General features: G+C 42.3%; 1 protein-coding gene and 1 pseudogene across 4 annotated transcripts in view; both read left to right on the top strand.

Moving 5' to 3' along the window:
• LPP (LIM domain containing preferred translocation partner in lipoma) overlaps positions 1 to 22,706 on the top strand; it is a 582,414-nt gene that overhangs the window by 232,446 nt on the left and 327,262 nt on the right. For all 4 annotated transcript variants that reach the window (XM_073626412.1, XM_073626410.1, XM_073626413.1 and 1 more), the window contains one exon: positions 1,836 to 1,951. In XM_073626412.1, coding sequence (XP_073482513.1) covers positions 1,937 to 1,951 — 15 coding nt within the window. In that variant the 5' untranslated portion in view covers positions 1,836 to 1,936. The remainder of the gene's footprint in view (positions 1 to 1,835; positions 1,952 to 22,706) is intronic.
• On the top strand, positions 13,218 to 13,351 carry LOC141141906 (U2 spliceosomal RNA; annotated as a pseudogene).

Below are 22,706 nucleotides of genomic sequence, written 5' to 3'. Positions count from 1 at the left end.
GTCACAAAATAGTGTCCGCCATAATGTCGCAGTCCCGATAAAAATCGCAGATCTTCTTCTTTTTTTTTTTACCAAAAATATGTGAAAGAGAATATATTGGCCTAAACTCAGGAAAAAATATTTTTTTATATATAGCTTTTTGGGACTATTTATTTGTGGGAAAAAAGGACGTCGATTGTTTGGGTACAACGTCGCACAACCACGCAATTGTCAGCTAAAGATACGCAGTGTCGAATCGCAAAAAAGCTCTTGTCAGGAAGGGGGTAAATCCTCCCAGGGCTGAAGTGTTTAATTAGACCAGGGATATGCAATTAGCGGACCTCCAGCTGTTGCAGAACTACAAGTCCCATGAGGCATAGCAAGACTCTGAAAGCCACAAGCATGACACCTAGAGGCAGAGGCATGATGGGACTTGTAGTTTTGCAACAGCTGGACGTCCGCTAATTGCATATCCCTGAATTAGACCAACATACTTTTTTTGTTTTTTTTCTCCTTTTTTTTTTTAATTTATTTTTTTTATTAAATTCACATCCTTTTTGCCATAAGTTTTTCCAGTAGAAAGGCTGGAAAAACCCAATTTTAAAGCAGAAAAACTTCAGGTAGGGGCAATTTTCTAATGAAATGTTACAGTGCAAGCTATGTATACAGCTTGGCAGCATTTCTAATGAATTGACAAGCAGATAGCAGGTGGTTAGAGTGTATTTAGACACAAACAAATCCACCCACTGGCTGCTAATTACAGGCTTCATATCTGTCAGTTTGTAGCAGTTGTAAGAAAATAAACAGGACTGGCTGAAATATTGTTTAAAGCGGAAGTAATATCAGAAATTCTTTTACGTGTGCACATGACAGTATTATGTAAATGTATCACTGTACTCCCCCCAATCCATGCTTTACCTCTAAATGATCAGCAATATTTTTTTAGGATTCTAGAGTTTACATCCACACTACATAATGCTGCTCAACATTTTGACACTGTTGTATAAATCCCATACCTATGCCGAAGCCTTTACGTTCTTGCCTGTGTCTACGAACATTGCACACCACTCGTTTTGCCCTGTGGCTGTCGTAATCTGTGACCAGTTAGTGTAAAGTTCCATCAGACTCCCACAGTTCCTCAGCTGCCGGTCACCCAGTGACCTGCCACTGTAAATATCCACCATGGCCTCTCACGGATTTGCTAACTCCTTTGTGCCTCTTACTTTGTGACCTCCCTGAATACTAAACTGAAAAGTGTGACCACTTTTAATTATATAGTACGGTTTTTTATCCCAGTATTTTTGTCACACTGGCTTCGATGTCCACTGATAGGTCTAACTATTTGGTATTGCTAAGGCACTGTCATCTCATTCTGGGAACTGAAATTATTGGTGAGTTAGGTACCCTTGTTATATCTCATGGAACTTCTGAAAAGACAATCTGCCACCTATAGTATGTATCTGTTCCCACCTAATTTGGAGTTTTGGGTCTTCTCACCCATCATTGGATGCCGCTGTTTCTCTTTCTGTTACATTCCTCATAATATAAAATAAATATTCAATAGGAAGAGGGGGCATACCCTTGTTATGGCATCAGCAGGTATGAAGTCCAAAGAATTCTGGCTCAAAGATTTTGACAGAGAAATACATTGTGCTCTTCAACTTTATCAAATTTGCCAAAAGCTGAAATATTAGGATGGCTTGACTCATTAGTAGTTACCTTTCTGTGTATTATTATTTATGGAATGCTTTTATATGTACTTGATACTTTACTCTTCTGCATTTAAGGTTGATTTAAAAAAAAAAAAATTAACTTACTTACTCTTTATTTTTTTTTTTATTTTTTTTTTTTTATAGATTTTCCTCCGCCGCCACCTCCACCACCAGAAGACACAAATAGTCTTTCACACCCATCTGGTATTGGAAGCTTTCCTCCTCCACCTGCTCCTGACGAAGCAATGTTCAATGTTCAGGTAATAAATGCTGACACACTGAAAACACAAATGCTAACAATCAGTTTGTGAGGTTTTAAAGTGTACGTCAAGCATAAAATTTTTTTTCTTACTTTTGGATAGTAGGGAAGGGTTGAGACCCCTGCCAGATTTGTGCTGCCATCTGTGGCTTTGTTAGAGATTTCTGCTCACTTTTTGTCATGCTGACACTTCCTCGGTTCACACTGGGACGACTTGTCAGGCGACCTAGTCGCCTGACAAGTAGCGCCCCGTTCTCTGCAATGGAACCGCTCTAATCGGAGCAACGCAAGTTGCTCTGACTTAGAAAAAGGTTCCTGTACGACTTTGGGGGCGACTTGCATTGACTTCTATACAGAAGTCGTTTTGCAAGTCGCCGATGTCCTGGGTCGCCTGAGGCAGTCGCGCTGTAAGTCGTGCTGCCTCAGTGTGAACCGACCCTAAGCCAGACAGGAAATGAGCGGAGCTTCCCAACAGCAACACGCAGAAATAAAATTGCTTTTATTTAATGACTTTCTGTCCATCTGAATAACATGGTCCTGAGGATGGGTGTGGCAGTTTAAAAAATGATTTTTTTCATGCCGTCTAGCATTTCTATACAAATACAGTACTGGGGTAGCATTGTCCATTGGTCAGTTCAGATAAAATAGTACCAAAAAAATAGGACATTTTACAAAAGCCAATTAGAGTGGATTTGTAGCACGTGATCACTGTAAAAGCTTCCTCATTGCGCCAGTACTAGTGTCAACTAGTATCAGGCTCATCCAGTACCAGAAGTAGTGTCAACCACCCCTTTACTTCCATTCATCCATCTACAGTATATGTCAGCTACATCTTGTCTCTGATCTGAGCTGTATATTAACCCCTCACCTGCATTATCCTGCACATTTACCCCTTCATTTCCTGATCTCTGTATATGACCTACACATTTTAAAAGAGAAGTATGGGATTTGTTTATTTTTATTTTTTTTTTTTGCTTTTTTAATCATACTTAACTGAATGCTGCATCGGTCCCCTGCCAGCTCTAACACTGAGAATCAAGCAATCAAACACTGCTGATTGCTCGGTTTTCAGAGCTTCGTGAGCAGAGAGCAGGTGACTGTCAGTCACCGGCTGTCTGCTCTACCCCCTCCTCGCTCACTGGAGCACTGGGCTGTGGAGGGGCCGAGTGCTGATCCAGGCATGTGGGCAGATCCCGACCATATGGCTGTGGTCCTTCCTGAGCCTGGACCGGCTCTGTGACGTCACCCCAGTGTCTTCTGAAAATGGGTCACAGGAGTTTAAAACGAACTGCAGTCCTGTGATCCATAGGAGAAGTACAGCCAGATGAGCTTTAGCTGTACTTCTCCTTTAATGCACCATTGCCAAGCTTCATGTTTTAACCCCCCCCCCCCCCCCAATATTGACATGTTGGTTTCTAAAAAAAAATTATGCCAAAAAATAGGATCCTTTGAGTATGTGCTTTCCAAAAAGGGGTCATTTTAGGGGATTTCATATTGTTCTGGCGTTTGTATTTGCTGTGCTTTATATCAGAAAGTGAGGGAAACTGTTTCCCTTTTTTATTTAGTAAAAAATAAAGAATACATTTGTTTAAAAATAAAGAAAAGAAAATTCATTGGGGTGCAGTGTTGCATGACAGTAAATGTTAGTCAAACTATCGCCATGCTGAAAAATGGTCTGGACAGAAAGAGTGTTACATATTGCTGGTGTTTAAGTAGTAAGTAAAGTGGGGAAAGACAAGAAACCCCCATCAGATTTTTTTTTCGACTGTGTTCCTGTTGCAGATTTTCAATAGCCATAGAAATCTGACAAAAATTCTAATACTGTCTCATGATTCTCAAGAAAACATTTTTGCTTGGTAATTTATTTTTTTAACCTTTAACAGTGGTGGTCTGCTGCTAAACAGCACAGAAAAACTGATCAGCAGGAATCTGAATGAGGCAACCCTGTTATTTCAGCCCTAGGCCCACAGTGGATTGATCATTTTATTGTACTCTATCTCCCTATTTTTCTAATATTGAGCGACTTAAAGCTGAACTCAATGCAAACAACTAAATACACAGATGAAATTCATAATGGGAGCTGATTTGGCCACCATGGATTTCTATTATTGCTCAAGATTTCTGTTAATTCCTGAGATTTTTACAGCCCTGCCAAATGGCACAGGCCATCTGGAGAACTGGCTTTGCTCTACTGCAGTTATATAATACAGGTCTTGTTCTCATAACCAGTCTGTGATTGGATAATGGAAAGGAGAAGCAGCAGTATGATCTCTGCCCAACAGAATGTTTGTGTTTTTTTGTTTTTCTGTTTTTTTTTTTGTTTTTTTTTTTTTGTTTTTTTTTTTGTACATGAACCCTGAAGCATGTCTGAATGGATGCTTGTGTTGCATCATCTATTTTTAGCGCTGCTGTACCGTTGTTCTTGCAGCGGTATTCGGCCATTAGCGGTGCGCTTTTAACCCCTGCTGGCGGCCGAAAAAGGGTTAAAATCCCTCGTACAGCGCGGCTATAGCCGCGGTATTGCCGCGCTGTCCCAATGATTTCAATGGGCAGGAGCGGTGAAGGAGCGGTGAATTCACCGCTCCAAAAAAGGGGTTTGCAGGACTTTTTTTACCGTCCTACCTGTGCACCGCTTCAGTGTGAAAGTCCTCGGGCTTTCACACTGAACAAACAGCGGAGGCTGTTTAGGGGCGGTTTGCAGGCGGTATTTTTAGCGCAATACCGCCTGCAAACCGCCCCAGTGTGAAAGGGGTCTAAATCTGGACAATTAAAACTAAGTATATGATATGATATAAAGATTTAGGTAACTAGAGGCAACCTTCACTAGGGGTTAATTGTACATAGGTGTGGTGTATTAGAGATTGTTGATCCAAAGAATATCTGATTGCCTTAGGGGATCACGAAGGATGAGTATTGGGTTCTTTTATATGGAGGTTTTCAGTTTTTCAATTTTTTTATTTTTTTTTTCTATTGGTTGAACTAGATGGACTTGTGTCTTTTTTTTTTTTTTGACCAACTATGTACCTCTGTGTATATCAATACAGAACAGCTGTATAGATACAGTTGTGCTCATACATTTACGTACCCTGGCAGAATTTGATTTCTTGGCCATGTTTCAGAGAATATGAATGATAACACACAAACTTTTATTTTACTAATGATTAGTGTTTGGCTAAAGCCATGTATTATCAATTAACTGTGTTTACTCCTTTTTATGAAATCATAATAGCAACAGAAACTACCCAAATGACCCTGATCAAAAGTTTACATACCCTGGTGATTCTGGCCTGATAACATGCACACAGGTTAACACAGAGGGGTTTGAATGGCTAATAAAGGTAACCATCCTCACCTGCGATCTGTTTGCTTGTAATGAGTGTGTGTGTATAAAAGGTCAGTGAGTTTTTGGACTCCTGACAAACCCTTGCATCTTTCAGCCAGTGCTGCACTGACGTTTCTGGATTCTGAGTCATGGGGAAAGCAAAAGAATTGTCAAAGGATCTGCGGTAAAACGTAGTTGAAGTGATGAGACCAAAATTGAGCTTTTTGGTCACAACCATAAACGCTACCTTTGGAGAGGAGTCAACAAGGCCTATGATGAAAGGTACGCCATTCCTTCTGTGAAACACGGAGGTGGATCCCTGATGTTTTGGGGATGTGTGAGCTACAAAGGCACAGGAAATTTGGTCAAAATTGATGGCAAGATGAATGCAGTATGTTATCAAAAAATACTGGAGGAACATTTGCATTCATCAGCCAGGATGCTGCGCACGGGACGTACTTGGACATTCCAACATGACAGTAAACCAAAACATAAGGCCAAGTTGACCTGTCATTGGCTACAGAAGAATAAAGTGAAGGTTCTGGAGTGGCCATCTCAGTCTCCTGACCTCAATATCATTGAGCCACTCTGGGGAGATCTCACACATACAGTTCATGCAAGACAGCCCAAGAATTTACAGGAACTGGAGGCTTTTTGCCAAGAGGAATGGGCAGCTTTACCATCTGAGTAGATAAAGAGCCTCATCCACAAATACCACAAAAGACTTCAGGCTGTCATTGATGTTAAAGGGGGCAATACACGGTGTTAAGAACTGGGGTATGTAAACTTTTGATCAGGGTCATTTGGGTAGTTTCTGTTTTCATTATGTTTTAAAAAGAGTAAACACAGTTGATTGATAATAAATGGCTTCAGCCAAACACTAACCATGAGTGAAATAAAAGTTTTTGTGTTTATCATTCATATTCTCTGAAAGATGGCCAAGAAATCATAAATTATGCAAGGGTGTGTAAACGTATCAGCACAATTGTACATTATAATAACAAGAGATATACTTTTTAAAAAGAAGTATGGCCAAAGATTTTATGGCCATACTTCCTTTTTGGGTCACAGAAGTACCCATACTTTTGTTCTCCTGTGAGTTAGCCGATAAAGGGTTTTTGCCTGCTATCCACTGACGGTGCACAGCCAAGCCAGGATCTGGAAGAAACCTGACACTATTGTTGAGATCCACCTGGCTGCCTGACAGACAGCTGGCTGCAGCATGGAGGTAATCATTAAGTTTTTTACTTGTTGAATACAGATATAAATACCTAAATTAATGCAATTCTATGTTCATTAACACATCAACCTCTTCTTTTATTCATCTGCCCCTCCTCCCTTGGTCACTTGATTATCTCCTACGGCTTCCAATACCATCTCTACGCCGATGACACCCAAATCTATCTCTCTACACTTCTCCTCACGCCTTCAGTCACCTTTTGCATTATTAACTTACTAACTGACATATCAGCATAGATGACTTCCTTAAACTAAATCTCTCTAAAACTGTGCTGATGATAATCCCCCCACCTGTGCCCCCCCTCCATGACTTTTCCATCAAATTAATAATGCAACCATCAATCCCTCTCCTCACGCCAGAGTACTAGGTGTAATCCTAGATTATGACCTATCTTCTCAGCCCCAAATCCAAATGTTGTCAAAAGCTTGTAGACTTCACCTCCGTAACATCTTGCCCCTTTTTAACCACTTAAGGACTTTTTTTTTTTTTGCTAGAAAATGACTTAGAGCCCCTAAACATTATACATTTTTTTCTAACACCCTAGAGAATAAAATGGCAGTCATTGCAATACTTTATCACACCGTATTTGCACAGCAGTCCTACAAGCGCACTTTAAAAAAAAAAAAAAACAAGACCGCAGTAAAGTTAGCCGAATATTTTTTTTATATTGTGAAAAATAATGTTACACACGCTTCAAAATTGCGCCCGCTCGTAGAATGGCAACAAACTTTTACCCTTAAAAAAATCTCCATAGGCGACATTTAAAAAATTCTACAGGTTGCATGTTTTGTGTTACAGAGGAGGTCTAGGAATAGAATTATTGCTCTCGCTCTACCGATCTTGGCGATACCTCACATATGTGGTTTGAACACCGTTTTCATATGCGGGCGCTACTCACATATGCGTTCGCTTATGCACGTGAACTCGTCGGGATGAAGCGCGTTTACATTTTATTTATTTATTTTACCTTTTATATTTTATTTTTACACTGTTTTAAAAAAAAATAAATAAAAATGTTGTGACTTTTATTCTTATTACAAGGAATGTAAACATCCCTTGTAATAGAAAAAAAGCAAGACAGGACCTCTTAAATATGAGAACTGGGGTCAAAAAGACCTTAGATCTCATATTTACACTAAAATGCAATAAAAAAAAAAAAATTGTCATTTAAAAAAATGGCCCTTTAAGAGCTATGTGCGGAGGTGACGTTTTGACGTCGCTTCCCCCCTGCAATGTCATGGAGACGGGTGGGGGCCATTTTCCCCTCACTTGTCTCCATACCCAGCCAGGAGAAGGACCAGATCGCCTCCGCTGCTACCGATGACCCCGGTAAGCGGCGGAGGGCACCGGAGCTCGGTGGGAGGGTGGCCCCTCTCCCGCCGTCATAAAAGTGATCTTGCAGCGAATCCGCCGCAGAGACCACTTTTATCTTGTAGCCGACCGCCCACCGAATACGAGGATACCGGGGTTATGGCAGCTATTTGCTGCCTTAACAATGATATCCGTCTTCAAATTTAGGACGTATATCGCCGTGCGCTGGTTGGCAAGTCGGCACAATGACATGGCTGGGCAAATGGGCGTACAGGTACGTCCCCTTTAAATCAAGGTATTGTGGGCGTGTGCCCGCTGCGTACTTCGTGATCGTGTCATGGAGCTGAAGAACGGAGAGATGCCATTATAAACAAGACAAAAAGATGTTCCTATCATGGTGCTGCTTCTCCTTCACTATGCAGTTACAAGTAACAAACCTGGACTCTGGAGGAAGTGGGTTGAATGATGCCGGCCATCATTTACATGAAAGACTGAGGACATCTAGAAGTACTGCTGTGACTTGAAGGCGCATTTTGCCGCAAAAACATTTTTTATGGTTCTATCCTTATGATGGGCTGTTCATTTTTTCCTCTGACTAGAGTTTTGATTTAAATTAGTTTTTTTAATGTTTTGTTCTCTGAGATTAAATGCATCTGCGTGAAATGCTTTAAAAGCTCTGCTAGTATTATTTCCGCATGGTATTATTATAAATATACCAAAGTGTTTATGAATACAGCTTTCTTTTATCTGGATTGTTAGCTTCAGTGAAAGCTGAATGTCAGAGCAATTGGTATGTCTCGAGATACAGGAACCTGAAGTTTATTTCCTGAGATAAACTAGCAAGACTCAGGATCAGTAAGAAATAATGCCAAGTTCAGGGTTCAGGTGTAAGTAGCACACAGAGTTCATAGGTCTGTAGTAAGTAGCACAGGATGTAGAGGTCCGTAGTAAGTAACGTAATGAGCAGTGTTCACAAGTACTGTAAGTAAGGCAGTGTGCAAGGGATTAAGAGTAGGTAACACACATTTAAGAGATCTATACTATGTGACACAGGTCACGGGGGCTGGGAGAGTGCATAGGTCAGTAGTAGGTAATGCAAAATGCAGGGCAGGAGTAAGGAATGTAGAGTTCAGGGGTCAGTAGTTTGTAACATAAAATTCAGGGATCAGTGGTATGTAACGCACATTACAGAGGACGGTAGTACGTATTGAACAGTGCCAAGGTCTGTAGTAGCTAACACACAGTGTGGAGGTGTGGAGTAAATAACACACAACTAACCCCACAAGCAAAAACACCCTCTTTCAGTAAAAACTTCTTTATTCTAGGCTAAAATGGACCGCAGCACAAATTCCCACCTCCTTTCTTGAAATGTACTCACAGACCTGAGATGAAGCGGTGCAGGACACTGTAAGGGATGTCCTCCCGGGTCTTCCCGCGGCTGTGTCATGACACCTAATAAAGAGCCTAGGAATTCTCCCACCTCTGCAATGCCTATTGCTACTCTGATCTGAGAGGCTGTGGGCTGGTCACCATGGCTGCATGGCAGATTGCAATCGCAATCAAGTGGTCGCCAAACCGCACTTTAGGCTGTCTGGATTTACTGATCATTTTTATCTAACGGAGTCCCTACGTGTGCATTTTCTTAATATGCTCATTTTGATTTACATAGCAAGGTTAAAAAAGTTAACCCTTTTTACAACTTCCATGGCATTGTTCCAGAGATGGCCATATGGCCATAACAAAATCCTCTAGGTAACTGCTGCTAACTGTGCCACAAAGGGGGAAAACTAAATTCCTTTCTGCTTCCCTAAAAGGCAGCTGAATCAGTTGTCTGGTTAAAATATGTTTTTATATTAGCCATTAGTAGTTTATGCCTAGTTTTGTAATTTTTCTGTCTGATTGGTGTACTTTAACGTAAGGCAAGTATAGATGAGCTTGTCCTAATAAAAACAGAACAACATTATCAAGTAGTTTTGTGCTAGTGTTTGATGTTTTTGAGTGATATTACCTTGTGTACAGTGTTTGTGTATTAGCAAGGCAAAACTAGTATGCCAGTCCAAGTTTTGTAATGCAATTATAAAATTACATTCATTAGATGTGACAGCAACTAACCGGGCATTTGTCTTGTCATTTGCCCAAATGTCCCTAAGATTAGAGAACTGAATGCAGACTTGTGTACATCTGTAAACCATCTGCAGGAGCAGTACTCACCCACTCATGAAGGGATGACAATCCAAACTATACATACATAACAAATGAATCCCATATGTGATGACATTACAGCTACTAGTGTCAAATTAACTTTGTCACGGTGACAGATATTCTTTCTGCAAAAATGCTTGCAGTAGTCATGGGAGAAGAAAGAGCAATGCAATAAAATTGTTTTCTGTGTAGAAATAATATGGCATGTACATAATACCTTATATACAGTAATATAATTGGTGCCTGCAAAGGGCATTATTGCAGAAGCTTGTAAACTGCTATTTCCCTGAAGAGAGGCACAGAATAGTTCACTTATCTGAAAGAATGTGTGGAGGTCTGGTTGACAAATGACTCTTGCAATAAACGTCTAACAATGCAAACTGGATAAAGATGGGTGTTAGCACCTAGAAATGGAAGATGAATAATTTGTCTGGCGTATAACTTGTAAATCACTGGCTTAATTGCAGTGTTCCCATTATGGTAACAGTATATTTTAGTATATGTATAATGTCCCTTACAGCAAAATAATACTTGTTTAGGGGGTCTGCTTTATTTAATAAGGCATAAAGAAGTGATCATTCACATTACAGTAACTTTTATGTAAAAATGCTTTGTCTACCGGTCAAAAACTAGCCAAGGTGCTTAGGCCATGTACATGTAGGCTTTAGTATGTATAGTATGTACCTGCACAGCTAGTTTTACAAAGTTTTTACAAAGCTTTCAACAAGCTTCAAGCAGCTTTGCTGAACCCTTTTTATAAAGGGAATGTTAAACATAGATCTTAACAGAAGTGCTTGCATTCCCTTTAACCACTTCAGCTCCGGAAGGTTTACCCCCCCCCCCCCCCTTCATGACCAGACCACTTTTTGCGATACACCACTGCGTTACTTTAACGGATAATTGCACAGTCGTGCAACGCTGTAACCAAATAAAATATTTGTCCTTTTTTTCCCACAAATGGTGGTATTTGATCACCTCTGCGTTTTTTATTTTTTTGTGCTATAAACAAAAAAAGCAGATTTTCAAAAAGAAAAAACATTTTTTTTTCTTTCAGCTATAAAACGCATCCAAGGAAAACATTTAAAAAATCAAATTTCTTCATAAATTTAGACCAAAATGTATTATTTCTTCATAAATTTAGGCCAAAATGTATTTGGCTACATATTTTTGGTAAAAAAAATACCAATAAGCGTATATTGATTGGTTTGTGCAAAAGTTATAGCTTTCACAGACTGAGATTTTATTCTAAATTTTTTTTTTTTAAATTTTTTTACTGCTAATGGCAGCAATCAGCGACTTATAGCGGGACTGCGATCTTGTGGCAGACAAATCGGACACCTAACTGACACTTTTTGGGGACCAGTGACACTAATACAGTGATCAGTGCTAAAAAGTATGCACTGTCACTGTGCTAATGACACCGGCAGGGAAGGCGTTAAAATCAGGGGCAATCAAAATGTTAAATGTGTTCCCTGGGAGTGCTTACTAACTGTGGGAGAGGTGGTCAAGTCCTGGGAAAAAAAAAGTACCACCTCCAAAATAAAAAAGTGTATGTATGTGTGTATGTGTGCGTATGTGTGTGTGTGTATGTGTGTGTATGTATGTATGTATGTGTGTGTGTGTGTATATATATATATATATATATATATATATATATATATATGTATGTATAAAATCTATATCTCCTACTCCTTTTTTAACAAATAAAGTGCCAGTTTACGAGGACACCTCCAAAATTCACATGCATTAAGCAAATAAATATAGAACAGATGTAACAACAAAATAATTTAACATGTATGCTATACTAACACAAAAAACACTACAATGTGTGATAATGGTTCCCTTGCAGGGAATTTCTAAAACAAATGAGCAAGTGGTGTGTAAAAAAAAAAAAAAAACTTAACACAGTCCATTAGAAAACATCCTACAAACTGGAATAATGTTGCCCTTGCTGTTCAAGATGATCAACTTTTCGAGATTTAGTATCTGCACTGCGATGTGTGGTCAGCCATATTGAGACATATGATAAAGGCTCCCATAAATGCACAGGAAGGCTCCCGCTGCACCTTGACCCATGAAGTCAATTCCCCCACAGCGAGCCATGGGGAGGTGCTGTGAGTCGTTCTGGGGGAAGCTACAGGAGGACTACTGGCAGCCTGCTACAGCTGCGTCTTTATCCTTTGCAGAGGCTCTGCTTCAAGCCTCTGCTCATCCTTAATCAGTGTGCGGCACTGACTATTGTGAGCTGTGTCGGCGGCTGTTGGTGTAGCGCCTGCCACACAGCTCGCATACTCAGGGTAGCCAACAGAAATTTTGGGGCCCCTTATACAACTTTAGGCCTGGGCCCCCCAGTGCCTGACCACCAAAATTCCCCAGGGCCCGACCACTGGCCGTCCCATGGAATCCGTCCACAATATATCTCCATCCCTCTCCACAATGTATCCCCATCCCCGCCCAGAATTATCTGCATCCCTCTCCACAATGTATCCCCACCCAGCATCATGCATCCCTCTCCACAATGTATTCTCATCCCGGCCCAGAATGATCTGCATCCCTCTCCACAATGCATCCCCATCCCCCCCAGAATTATCTGCATCCCTCTCCACAATGTATCCCCACCCAGCATCATCCATTCCTCTCCACAATGCATCTCCATCCCCGCCCAGAATTATCTGCATCCCTCTTCACAATGTATCCCTGTCCCCGCCCAGAATCATCTCCATCCCTCTCCACAATGTATCCCCGTCCCCGCCCAGAATCATCTCCATCCCTCTCCACAATGTATCCCCACCCCCGCCCAGAATTATCTCCATCCCTCTCCACAATGTATCCCCAACCCCATCCAGAATGATCTGCATCCCTCTCCACAATGTATCCCCATCCCCGCCCAGAATTATCTGCATCCCTCTCCACAATGTATCCTCATCCCCACCCAGAATTATCTGCATCCCTCTCCACAATGTATCCTCATCCCAGCCCAGAATCCTGGAGAGGGATGGATGATGCTGGGCTGGGATGGGAATACATTGTGGAGAGGGGTGGATGATTCTGGGTGGGGATGAGAGTTACATAGTGAAGAGGCTCTCCACAATGTAACTCTCATCCCCACCCAGAGTCATCCTCATCCATTTTCACAATGCAACTCCATCATGCCTGTTTGTCAGCCTCAGGTGTCCCATGTGAGGAGATTAAATCGCTTCTTGGCCTTTTGGCTAAGATCAAGTGTAGTATCTGTTCTTATCAGTTGCCAGGAGGTGGCGCTTGCTTCCATTCCTGATCTTCGGTGAGGTGGTATCAGGGGTGGCGGAGGCTATGCAAAACCTGCTGGTCTAAAGGTAACCTGGAGTGGTTTGTAGCCGAAAGGGAAGCCTTCTGATGGGGATGGTGAACCATTGGGTCTGGCCAGAGGGTCGGGTCCCTGGCCTTCTGGCCTAGATTGGGGTAGCTCTAGCTGGCTCCCCTTTCCCACCGTGGGAGCGGTTAGTATTTCCCAAATGTAATTAGGTAGGAGGGATGGGAGCGACGGTGAGGTCTGATGGTAAAAAGACTCTCACCAAGCTTTCAGAACTTCAGGCCTTCCTGGCTGGGGTGGGGGCTGCTGTGGTCTGGGTTGGTGGTCAGGGTTGCACGAAAAGCCAGTGGTGAATGTGCCCCTGAAGTGGCAGTTCAGGGGTGCTGTACAGTCAGTGTTCAGGCACTTGATTTATGGCACCATGGTCAATTCACCATAACACACGTTTTTCGCACCTGCCTCTAGGGCCGAGCCTTTTGGCTAGGACCAGGGGAAATTTTTATTCCTGGCTGGAGGGCGGCTATTGTATTACACAAAGGTCTCTTTTCACTCTCCCACTTCCTTCTCCCCACTTTCTTTTTATTTATCCACGTGTTTGTCACTTTTTTTTGTATTTTTTGGTTGATTTGTCACGTTTGTCACAGTGTGATGAGTAGGGTGTGGGTCCTCGGGCCTACTCTGAAAGTCTTGGGGGGGGTCTTCTGGCTTGGTTCGACCTCTCTCATGGGGTCTCCCTTTGGGGGAGTCCCACCTAGTACTTGAGTGGGTCTGTTTCGGCAGACCTTCCAGAGAACTGGGGTCTGTCTGGTTTCGGCCAGATGGACCCATGTGAAGTACCTCAGTCCCCGTCTGGAGCCTAATGCCCCAGGGGATCAGGGAAAGGTCCTTCCTTAGTGGAGGACAGTATAACACCAGTTTTTGACACCGGGTGGAAGTTTTTGGGTGTGTTTTGCACGCCACTGGCTTTTAAAAAAAAAAAAAAAATCTGAGGAGATTAAATAAATTGAGTCCAATCTGCTGCATACACACTAACTCTGTGACTTACCCTCCACGCTGCTCTCTCATATCTGCACGCACCTGAGGGCTGGGTCCACTACCACCACTGACGAGCTGACCACACCCCCTGCCCAATCAGATTGCTAACTAACCTAGCAGCGGCCTCAGCAGGGAAGAAAGCAAAATGAGTGGTGGCCTGGATCACCTGCGAGGGGGTGAAAGGAATTAAGCAGCGGCTAGTATGATTCTCTCATTCTCTATTGCAGTGCTAACAGTTTAAATTCTTATACTGCTCTAGAGGGTACGGGCCGGGCCCCTTAACGGGAACGGCGTTCTTGCTGTGGAAAAAGTACAGCTACGTCGTTCCCATGTGTTGTGACAGGACTCGAGCCCTGTGTGCGTGGGGTGGTCGCTAAGAGGTTAAACAAGCTAAATATGTGTTCAATATCCTATAAAGTGTATCACATCCAAGTAATATAAAACTAAACATAAGTTAAATAAAGTCCAATAAAGTGCATCACATCAAAATATACTTCAAATAAATAGTTGCGTGGGAATAATCAAATTATAATAAAAAATGCAACCGAAGGAATCTGGTGATTCAGAGAGATGGTCAGTCCCAAATTCAGAGTGTAAACAAAGGTAATCCTATGTAGACAAATAGAGATGAAGGGGACGAATGTGGGAGTCCAATTTACAGATGTAAGCTGGTATTGATAACTTTCTGCAATCCTCCTCCAATAGTGCTAGCCTCTCACCTTATGGATAGACCCCAAACGGGTCTAGTGAAGCATCGATAAACAACCAGACTGTTGCTGAATCTTACTCACTGGATCCAAGGAATCACTGCAGCTTTTCTCCGGTCTTCCATGGTCTTTTCCTAGAGGGAAGTGTCTCCCAATCCATGAGACTAAAGGCAAAAAAGGACATTTCTCACTATCGAACACATAGCATAAGTGCTTATTTGACTCTGAATCCTTGCATATATATGTAATAATCCTCTTGTCTGTTTTATCGTTGGCACAAAACGATATCCTGTGTAACTGGCAATTGTGCAGGACTTTTGCAGGTATTCTGGCTTCTTTCAGGAATAAAACATTCAACAGCAGGGAGTACAAGGCCTTAGGCTCTTAGGCACACGTATGCACAAGTGTGCCCAAGCACTCACGCTTGCGTTTTTTTGCAAAGCTCCTGAACTGAACTCAATAAAAGCCTATGTGTCCATGTACACATAGACTGTTACCAGAGTTTAGGAGCATCAGAGCTGTAAGACACTCCTTTCCTGTACGCAGAAGAATCACGTTCAGAAGAGGAATGTTTTTACAGAAAAACTTCAAACTTGGTAGAAACGCACCTAAATGCTTGGCACGTTTTAGCACTTTAGTGTTCATTTATTTCAATGGCCAGAATAAATTAAGGAAATAAACTCCCAAGCACTGCTAAACTCGCCTAAACTGGTTTGAAGAAATGCAGCGTAAGTGAGTTTATAATGCTGATTTTCTCCTGTCAGCAGAAACAGCCTTTACAAGAATTCAGTGTGCACAAGGCCTTCAACGAGCTTCAAATAGTGCTGTTTCCCAAGTTTGGTACCAAAAAGAAGGCTGCTATGCTTAGCAGGTCTGGAGTTTTCCCACATAAGCATGACAGCAGTTTATTTGAAGTGACAGTCAGCCCTTGTATTTTTAAAGTCTCCAAATTGGAGCTTGAAGAATGCTTTAACCCTTTCACTGCCACGTCCGTACGCCATACGGACCTACAGAAGTGCCTGCAGGTGGTCACGGACCTCCTTTCTCCCTCTGCTATAAGCTTATGGTAACGTCAATGACCATAAACCTTATAGCAGAATTGTTTAGCAGACTCTGATTAATTATTAACCTCATGTGACACTCCCCCCACCCATGCTGGCGCTTCCCTGTCCCCTGCTTCTCCACCTCCCGCCGCCCCCTTTCACCTTAAACTACCATCCCCCCTCTCCATTACTATCCCCTTCACATTCCCCCCCCCCCCCCAGCACTGATCTCCCCCCCCCCCCCCAGCACTGATTCCCTCCCCCCCCTCCACCCGATCCGACCCCCCCCCCCTGCCCTGCATACTGGATCCCCTGCAGCTACCACCATAAGCTGGCATCCCTCCTCTTCCACTCCTGCTGGCTTCAGGTGCTGCATGGGGCTTGGGGGGAATCCAAATGTGTACCCCCCCCCGCCAATCAGATCACACCCTGTACTGCCCCGTACCCCAGATCCATTGCTGCTCTGGCGGTATCCCTCCTTCCTCTCACACTGCCTTTAGCTGCTGGCTGCATTGAGCTCTGATGAGCTGTCAGGCTGGGGAGGGGTCGTGGGGAAGTTGTGGCTTGGTAAACGTGTTTACCAGCCCCATCCCTGTAGTACAGTGGACATTGGGTGGGCAGCGATCACTCCTATGTCCACTGACAGCTGATACATAGTAAACCACAAGTGTTACTATGTATCAGACTGTTATTTTATGAATGAATAAGGAATCTCTATACAGAATCCTTATTCATTCGATTAAAGTGCTGCAGAGAAAGGGACTATCTTCAGTCCCTTTCTCAATCTCAAAAAAAGAGATAAAAAAAAACAAAAACATAACTTAAAGCCCGGTGGCGGCTGGTGCTAAACTTTTTTTAGGGAGAGGCAAACAAACCCCCCTCCCAGGTCCACCCACCCTCAGCCTCTCCACAGTGACAGTCCACCCCACCCCCCCTGCACTCACCCCTCCACGGCTTCCTCAGCTTCTCCTCCTGGCTAACCTGATCTGTCCTGATTGGCCAGGAGGAGAAGCTGGAAGGCAATAGCGCATATTAATTTGCTATTGTCACAAGTGGGTGGGTTCGGGGTGCATTGCTCCATGCCCCAAGCCCAACCTTTTTCAAGCCAATTGGAGCCTCAGGCTCTAACCATGTGGCTTAAAAAGAAAAAAAAAAAACTCGTACAAATGAGTCCAGTGTTCTGCATTTGGGCGGTGCCCCTAATGGACCAGCCATTCTTGGTAAGATCCCTTTCACATGGAGTGGATGACAGGTCTGTGTCATCTCTGCTGATGCAGAGAGGACAAAGACACAGCCCGCTGTTCTGTATGGGGTGGTCGGATGGAAATGGATGGCCTGTCCATTTCCATTGGCTACCATCCGATTTGATCTGCTAGATGGATTGGGAATGGGATCCCCATCCGTCTGTATTTAGCGGACTGGACTGGATCAGATGAAAGTGGGTGTAAACAGACACATGTCCATTTACATCAATCTCTCCATAGAGAACACTGGGAGGTCCGATAGGGTCTGCCTGTCCATTTTTCAGGCAGACCCAATCGGCGTGCTTGTGTGAAAGGGGCATAAGGCCTTGTTCACACAGGGCATACACAGCGTACCATTACAGGGATGCACAGGTGTTCCGTGCATCTCTGTGCAGGCAGGCCCATTGATGTCATTTGGGGTGTAGCATCTGTAGCCATTGCTCCTAATTTTACATCCATGTAGGTCTGCATGCTTGTCCCTTAGCTCACACTGTCTGCTTTTGGGGTCATGTACCCACATGGATGTCAAATTGGGAAGAGCAGCTATGCCTGTGCAGCCTTTGCATCCAAATTTTCAGAAATGGGACTGCCTGTACAGGGATGCACGGAACACCTGTGCATCCCTGTGCAGGTAAACATGGCCCGTACACTTTTTAGTATGCCATATGTAAACAATGCTTTAGTGGTAATTTAGGAGGAATTTTGTAAGTTATGTTGTGTTTATGTGTACTAATAATGATTTTAGTGTATTTTTAGTGAAATATGATATGAGGAACATTTGCACAATTATTGCGAGACCCAAAAAATCAGTAGCACTTTTTTTTTTTTTTTTTTTTATTCTACAGGTCATGTGCTTTCAGAAAATGTCTAGTTTGAGGGGTCTTTTCAAATTCTGAAAGCTGTAAGTGAAAAATGGTAACGGATTTTAGAGTAAATTGTTTATTTACAGTTTTGTGTACGTCCGATTTTCACTATTTCTCAAAAAGTCGCAATTTAAAATTTACAAATATTTATTTATTACCTCAATACAGGTTAAGCTTTTATATTTAGTAGGAATTTAGCAGGAATCTTGTAAAATTTGCTGTGTTTGTATCTGCTAAAAATGATTTTAGTGTATTTTTAGCAAAAATATTGCTTTGGTAAACATTTGCACAAATATTGTGGGATCTTAAAAATCAGTAGCACCCTCTTTTTATTCTACTGGTCTTATGCTTTCAGAAAATATATGGTTTCGGGGGTAATTAACAAACTATGAAAACCTTCAGATTTTTATAGAAATGTGGTTATTTACGTTTTTGCATACGTTCAGTTTTTACCATTTTGCAAAAAGGCGTAATTTAAAAATAACAAATATTTGTTATTAACTTAATACAGGTTAAGCTTTTATATTTAGTAGGAATTTTGCAAAATGTACTGTTTTTATCTGCTAATGATTTTAGTGTATTTTTAACGAAAATATTGTTTTGATAAACATTTGCGCAAATATCATTGTGCCCTAAAAATCAGTTTGTATTCTACTGGTCATGTGCTTTCAAAAAAGTATGGTTTGGGGGGGGGGGGGTCATTGCAAAAGTGGCCTGGCCACCTGAGTGTAAAAATGGAGCAAAAGGGTTAAAGGCTTCAGCAAAGCTGAAACTGTTTGGAAACTTCAAAAATATAGTTAAAGACCCGCGCTGTGGATATAAAAGGTGTATTATAGGGATGCTGCTGTAGTGCAAGGTAAGAACCCCAAAAAAGTGACAAAAGAATTTTAAACTCGGCGCTGCACCTATAAACTACTAATATGCATGGATACAAACATCAACATGTGTAACATAATAACATGTATAACAGAATAAAGTGCTCAGTGCCAATATAGTGCAGATAAAGTGCAAACAATAAAGTTCATCAGATTGGTGACACGTTGGAATATATTTCTGGTGACTTCCTGTGCCAATATAGTGCAGATAAAGTGCAATCAATAAAGTTCATCAGATGTGAGATACAGGGTTGGTGACAAGTTGGAGTATATTTTTGGTGACTTCCTGTGCTCCTCTCCTGGGTCCCCACTCGCCAGATGAAGATGATATAAGCCTGTATATCAAGATGGTGTCTTCCATCCACCGAGTAGGTTGGTGTATCATGCCTTTAAGGAATAGAATCTCTTATCCTCCACCACATGGTCAGGGTCCTACACACTGTGCTGATCTCTGTAGGAGTGTCCTCCTCTATAAATGTCCTGTTATTCCATCCTCCTCCATAGACTGCTGATCAACCTTCACATACCTCTCTTCGTCTGCTTTTCTCTCAAATTCTATATCAATTGGATCTCCACTCTCCTCTGCTACCTCTTCCAGCAATGTCTCCTCTCTGAACCAGCGCTGAGTTTAAAATTCTTTTGTCACTTGTTTGGAAACTTGTCAAATGCTTTGTAAAAGCTGGTTCTTCACCCTGTTCTTAAGCAAGCTGAAGCCCCTGTGCACAAGGTCTTAAAGAGAATACTGGTTATGTGTTTTTAGGTGTGGTATTAGACACTATAATAATCAGCGAAATCACATGATATGTTATTTTAATGGTATATTACTAGGACTGAAAAGCAGATTAATAATCTAACCAAACTATTGAAAGCCTAAAGAAGACGTGATAGTTTATAATATTACAAGAGTTAATAAAAGTAAATGAAAAGTAATGAAAGCCATTGCATGGCCTTAACCACTTAAGGACCGGAAGGATTTGCCCCTTTAATGACCAGGCCATTTTTTGCGATATGGCACTGCGTCACTTTGCCTGACAATTGCGCAGTCATGCCGCGCTGTACCCAAAGAAAATGTATGATCTTTTTTTCCAAAAGCTTTCTTTTGTTGGTATTTGATCTTCTCTGCAATATTTATTTTTTTGCGCTATGAACAAAGACCGACACTTTTGGAAAAAAGTATATATATTTTTTTTTTACTTTTTGCTATAATAAATACCCACCAAAAATGTAAAAAAAAACCCACATTTCTTCTTCAGTTTAGGCCGATATGTATTCTACATATTTTTGGCAAAAAAAATCGCAATAAAAATATATTGATTGGTTTGCGCAAAAGTTATAGCGTCTACAAAATAGGGGATAGATTTTATGGCATTTTTATTATTAATAATAATTTTTTTTTTACTAGTAATGGCAGTGATCAGCGATTTGACACTATTTTGGGACCATTGACATTTTTTACAGCGATCAGAGCTAAAAAATAGCCACTGATTACTGTATAATTGTCATTGGCAGAAAAGAGGTTAACACTAGGGGGGGCGATTAAGGGGTTAAATGTGTGTCCTAGGGAGTGTTTCTAACGGGGGGGGGGGGGAGACTGCCTGGAGGAGGAGACCGATCGCTGTTCATAATCGGTATGAACAGCAGATCTGTCTCTCTCCTGAAAGATTTGAGATCTGTCTGTTTACATTGACAGATCCTCCGTTCTGTCTCTCTCAGAAGCGATCGCGGGTCCCTGGCAGACATTGTGGCCGCCGGGCACATGCATCGCCCCCTAGTGGTCTTAAAGCGGCCGACGTACAGCTACGGCGATTCGCCCAGGGGAGCCAACCTGCCGCAGTATAACTGTGGTGGCTGGTCCTTAACTGGTTAAAGTGGATGTAAACCCCATTCATGAAATCTGACCTGGGCACGTGTATCTATAATGTTTACTTATCCCTCTCCAAAACTCTGAGTGCCGCATCTTTCTGCTGCTCAGTTCCTCTGTTATTAGCATGATAACTTCTAAAACATTCTCCAACACAGGAGATAAAAGCAGCTGGGGAGGTCACTTAGAGACAGGTAAGCAGAGAGCTTGTTAATTCGCAGCACAGCTCTGCAAGTTTCTTCATTACTCTCCCTATGTGGGGGGGGGGGTGTCTTTCCTCCAATTGGCTCTCACAGATTGTAAGCCCAGACTCCACACCCACTGCTGAAACAGGAAGAAACATTTCTAACACTATGTACACTTTCTAAAGGGTCTAGAAAGCTGAATACAGCAGATATACATGTAAAACTTATGTAGGCAGATTTGTTTAATCTGTGTGTATCATCTGAGGCTGTTAATTTCACTGGGTATACAGTATGTGAGGGTTTACATTCACTTTAAGTGGATCCATGCTTTAGCAATGATGCATATCTATTTTGCCAATTCTGAACCATTCAGTTGACAAATAGGAGATGGGTTAATATACCAGTATAAACATTTACAGTATCTCACAAAAGTGAGTACATCCCTCACATTTTTGTAAATATTTTATTCTATCTCTTCATGTGACAACTCTGAAGAAATTACACTTTGCTGCAATGTAAATTAGTGAGTGTACAGCTTGCATATCAGTGTAAATTTGCTGTCCCCTCAAAACAACTCAACACACACAGCCATTAATGTCTAAACCGCTGGCAACAAAAGTGAGTACACCCCTAAGTGAAAATGTCCATATTCGGCCCAAAGTGTCAAAATTTTGTGTGGCTTCCACTATTTTCCAGCACTGCCTTAACCCTCTTGGGCATGGAGTTCACCAGAGCTTCACAGGTTGCCACTGGAGTCCTCTTCCACTCCTGCATGACGACATCACGGAGCTGGTGGATGTTAGAGACCTTGCGCTCCTTCACCTTTCATTTGAGGATGTCCCACAGATGCTCAATAGGGTTTAGGTCTGGAGACATGCTTGGCCAGTGCATCACCTTTACCCTCAGCTTCTTTTGCAAGGCAATGGTCGTCTTGGAGGGGTGTTTGGGGTTGTTTTTATGTTGTAATACTGCCCTGCGGCCCAGTCTCCGAAGGGAGCTAATCATGCTCGGCTTCAGTATGTCACAGCACATGTAGGCATTCATGGTTCCCTCAATGAACTGTAGCTCCCCAGTACCGGCAGCACTCATGCAGCCCCAGACCATGACACTCCTGCCACTGTGCTTGACTGTAAGCGAGACACATTTGTCTTTGTACTCCTCACGCTTGACACCATCTGAACCAAAAGAGTTTATCTTGGTCTCATCAGGCCACAGGACATGGTTCCAGTAATCCATGTCCTTAGTCTGCTTTTCTTCAGCAAACTGTTTGCAGGCTTTCTTGTGCATCATCTTTAGAAGAGACTTCCTTCTGGGATGACAGCCATGCAGACCAGTTTGATGCCGTGTGCGATGTATGGTCTGAGCACTGACAGACTGACCCCCCACCCCTTCAACCTCTGCAGCAATGCTGGCAGCACTTATACGTCTATTTCCCAAAGACAATCTCTGGACATGACACTGAGCATGTGCACTCAACTTCTTTCGCCAACCATAGCGAGGCCTTTTCTGAGTGGAACCTGCCCTGTTAAACCGCTCTATTGTCTTAGCCGCCATGCTGCAGCTCAGTTTCAGGGTC

The sequence above is a fragment of the Aquarana catesbeiana genome, linkage group LG04 (assembly GCF_042186555.1).
Source record: "Aquarana catesbeiana isolate 2022-GZ linkage group LG04, ASM4218655v1, whole genome shotgun sequence".
Taxonomy (NCBI): domain Eukaryota; kingdom Metazoa; phylum Chordata; class Amphibia; order Anura; family Ranidae; genus Aquarana; species Aquarana catesbeiana.
This window is presented reverse-complemented; position numbering and strand designations above follow the sequence as displayed.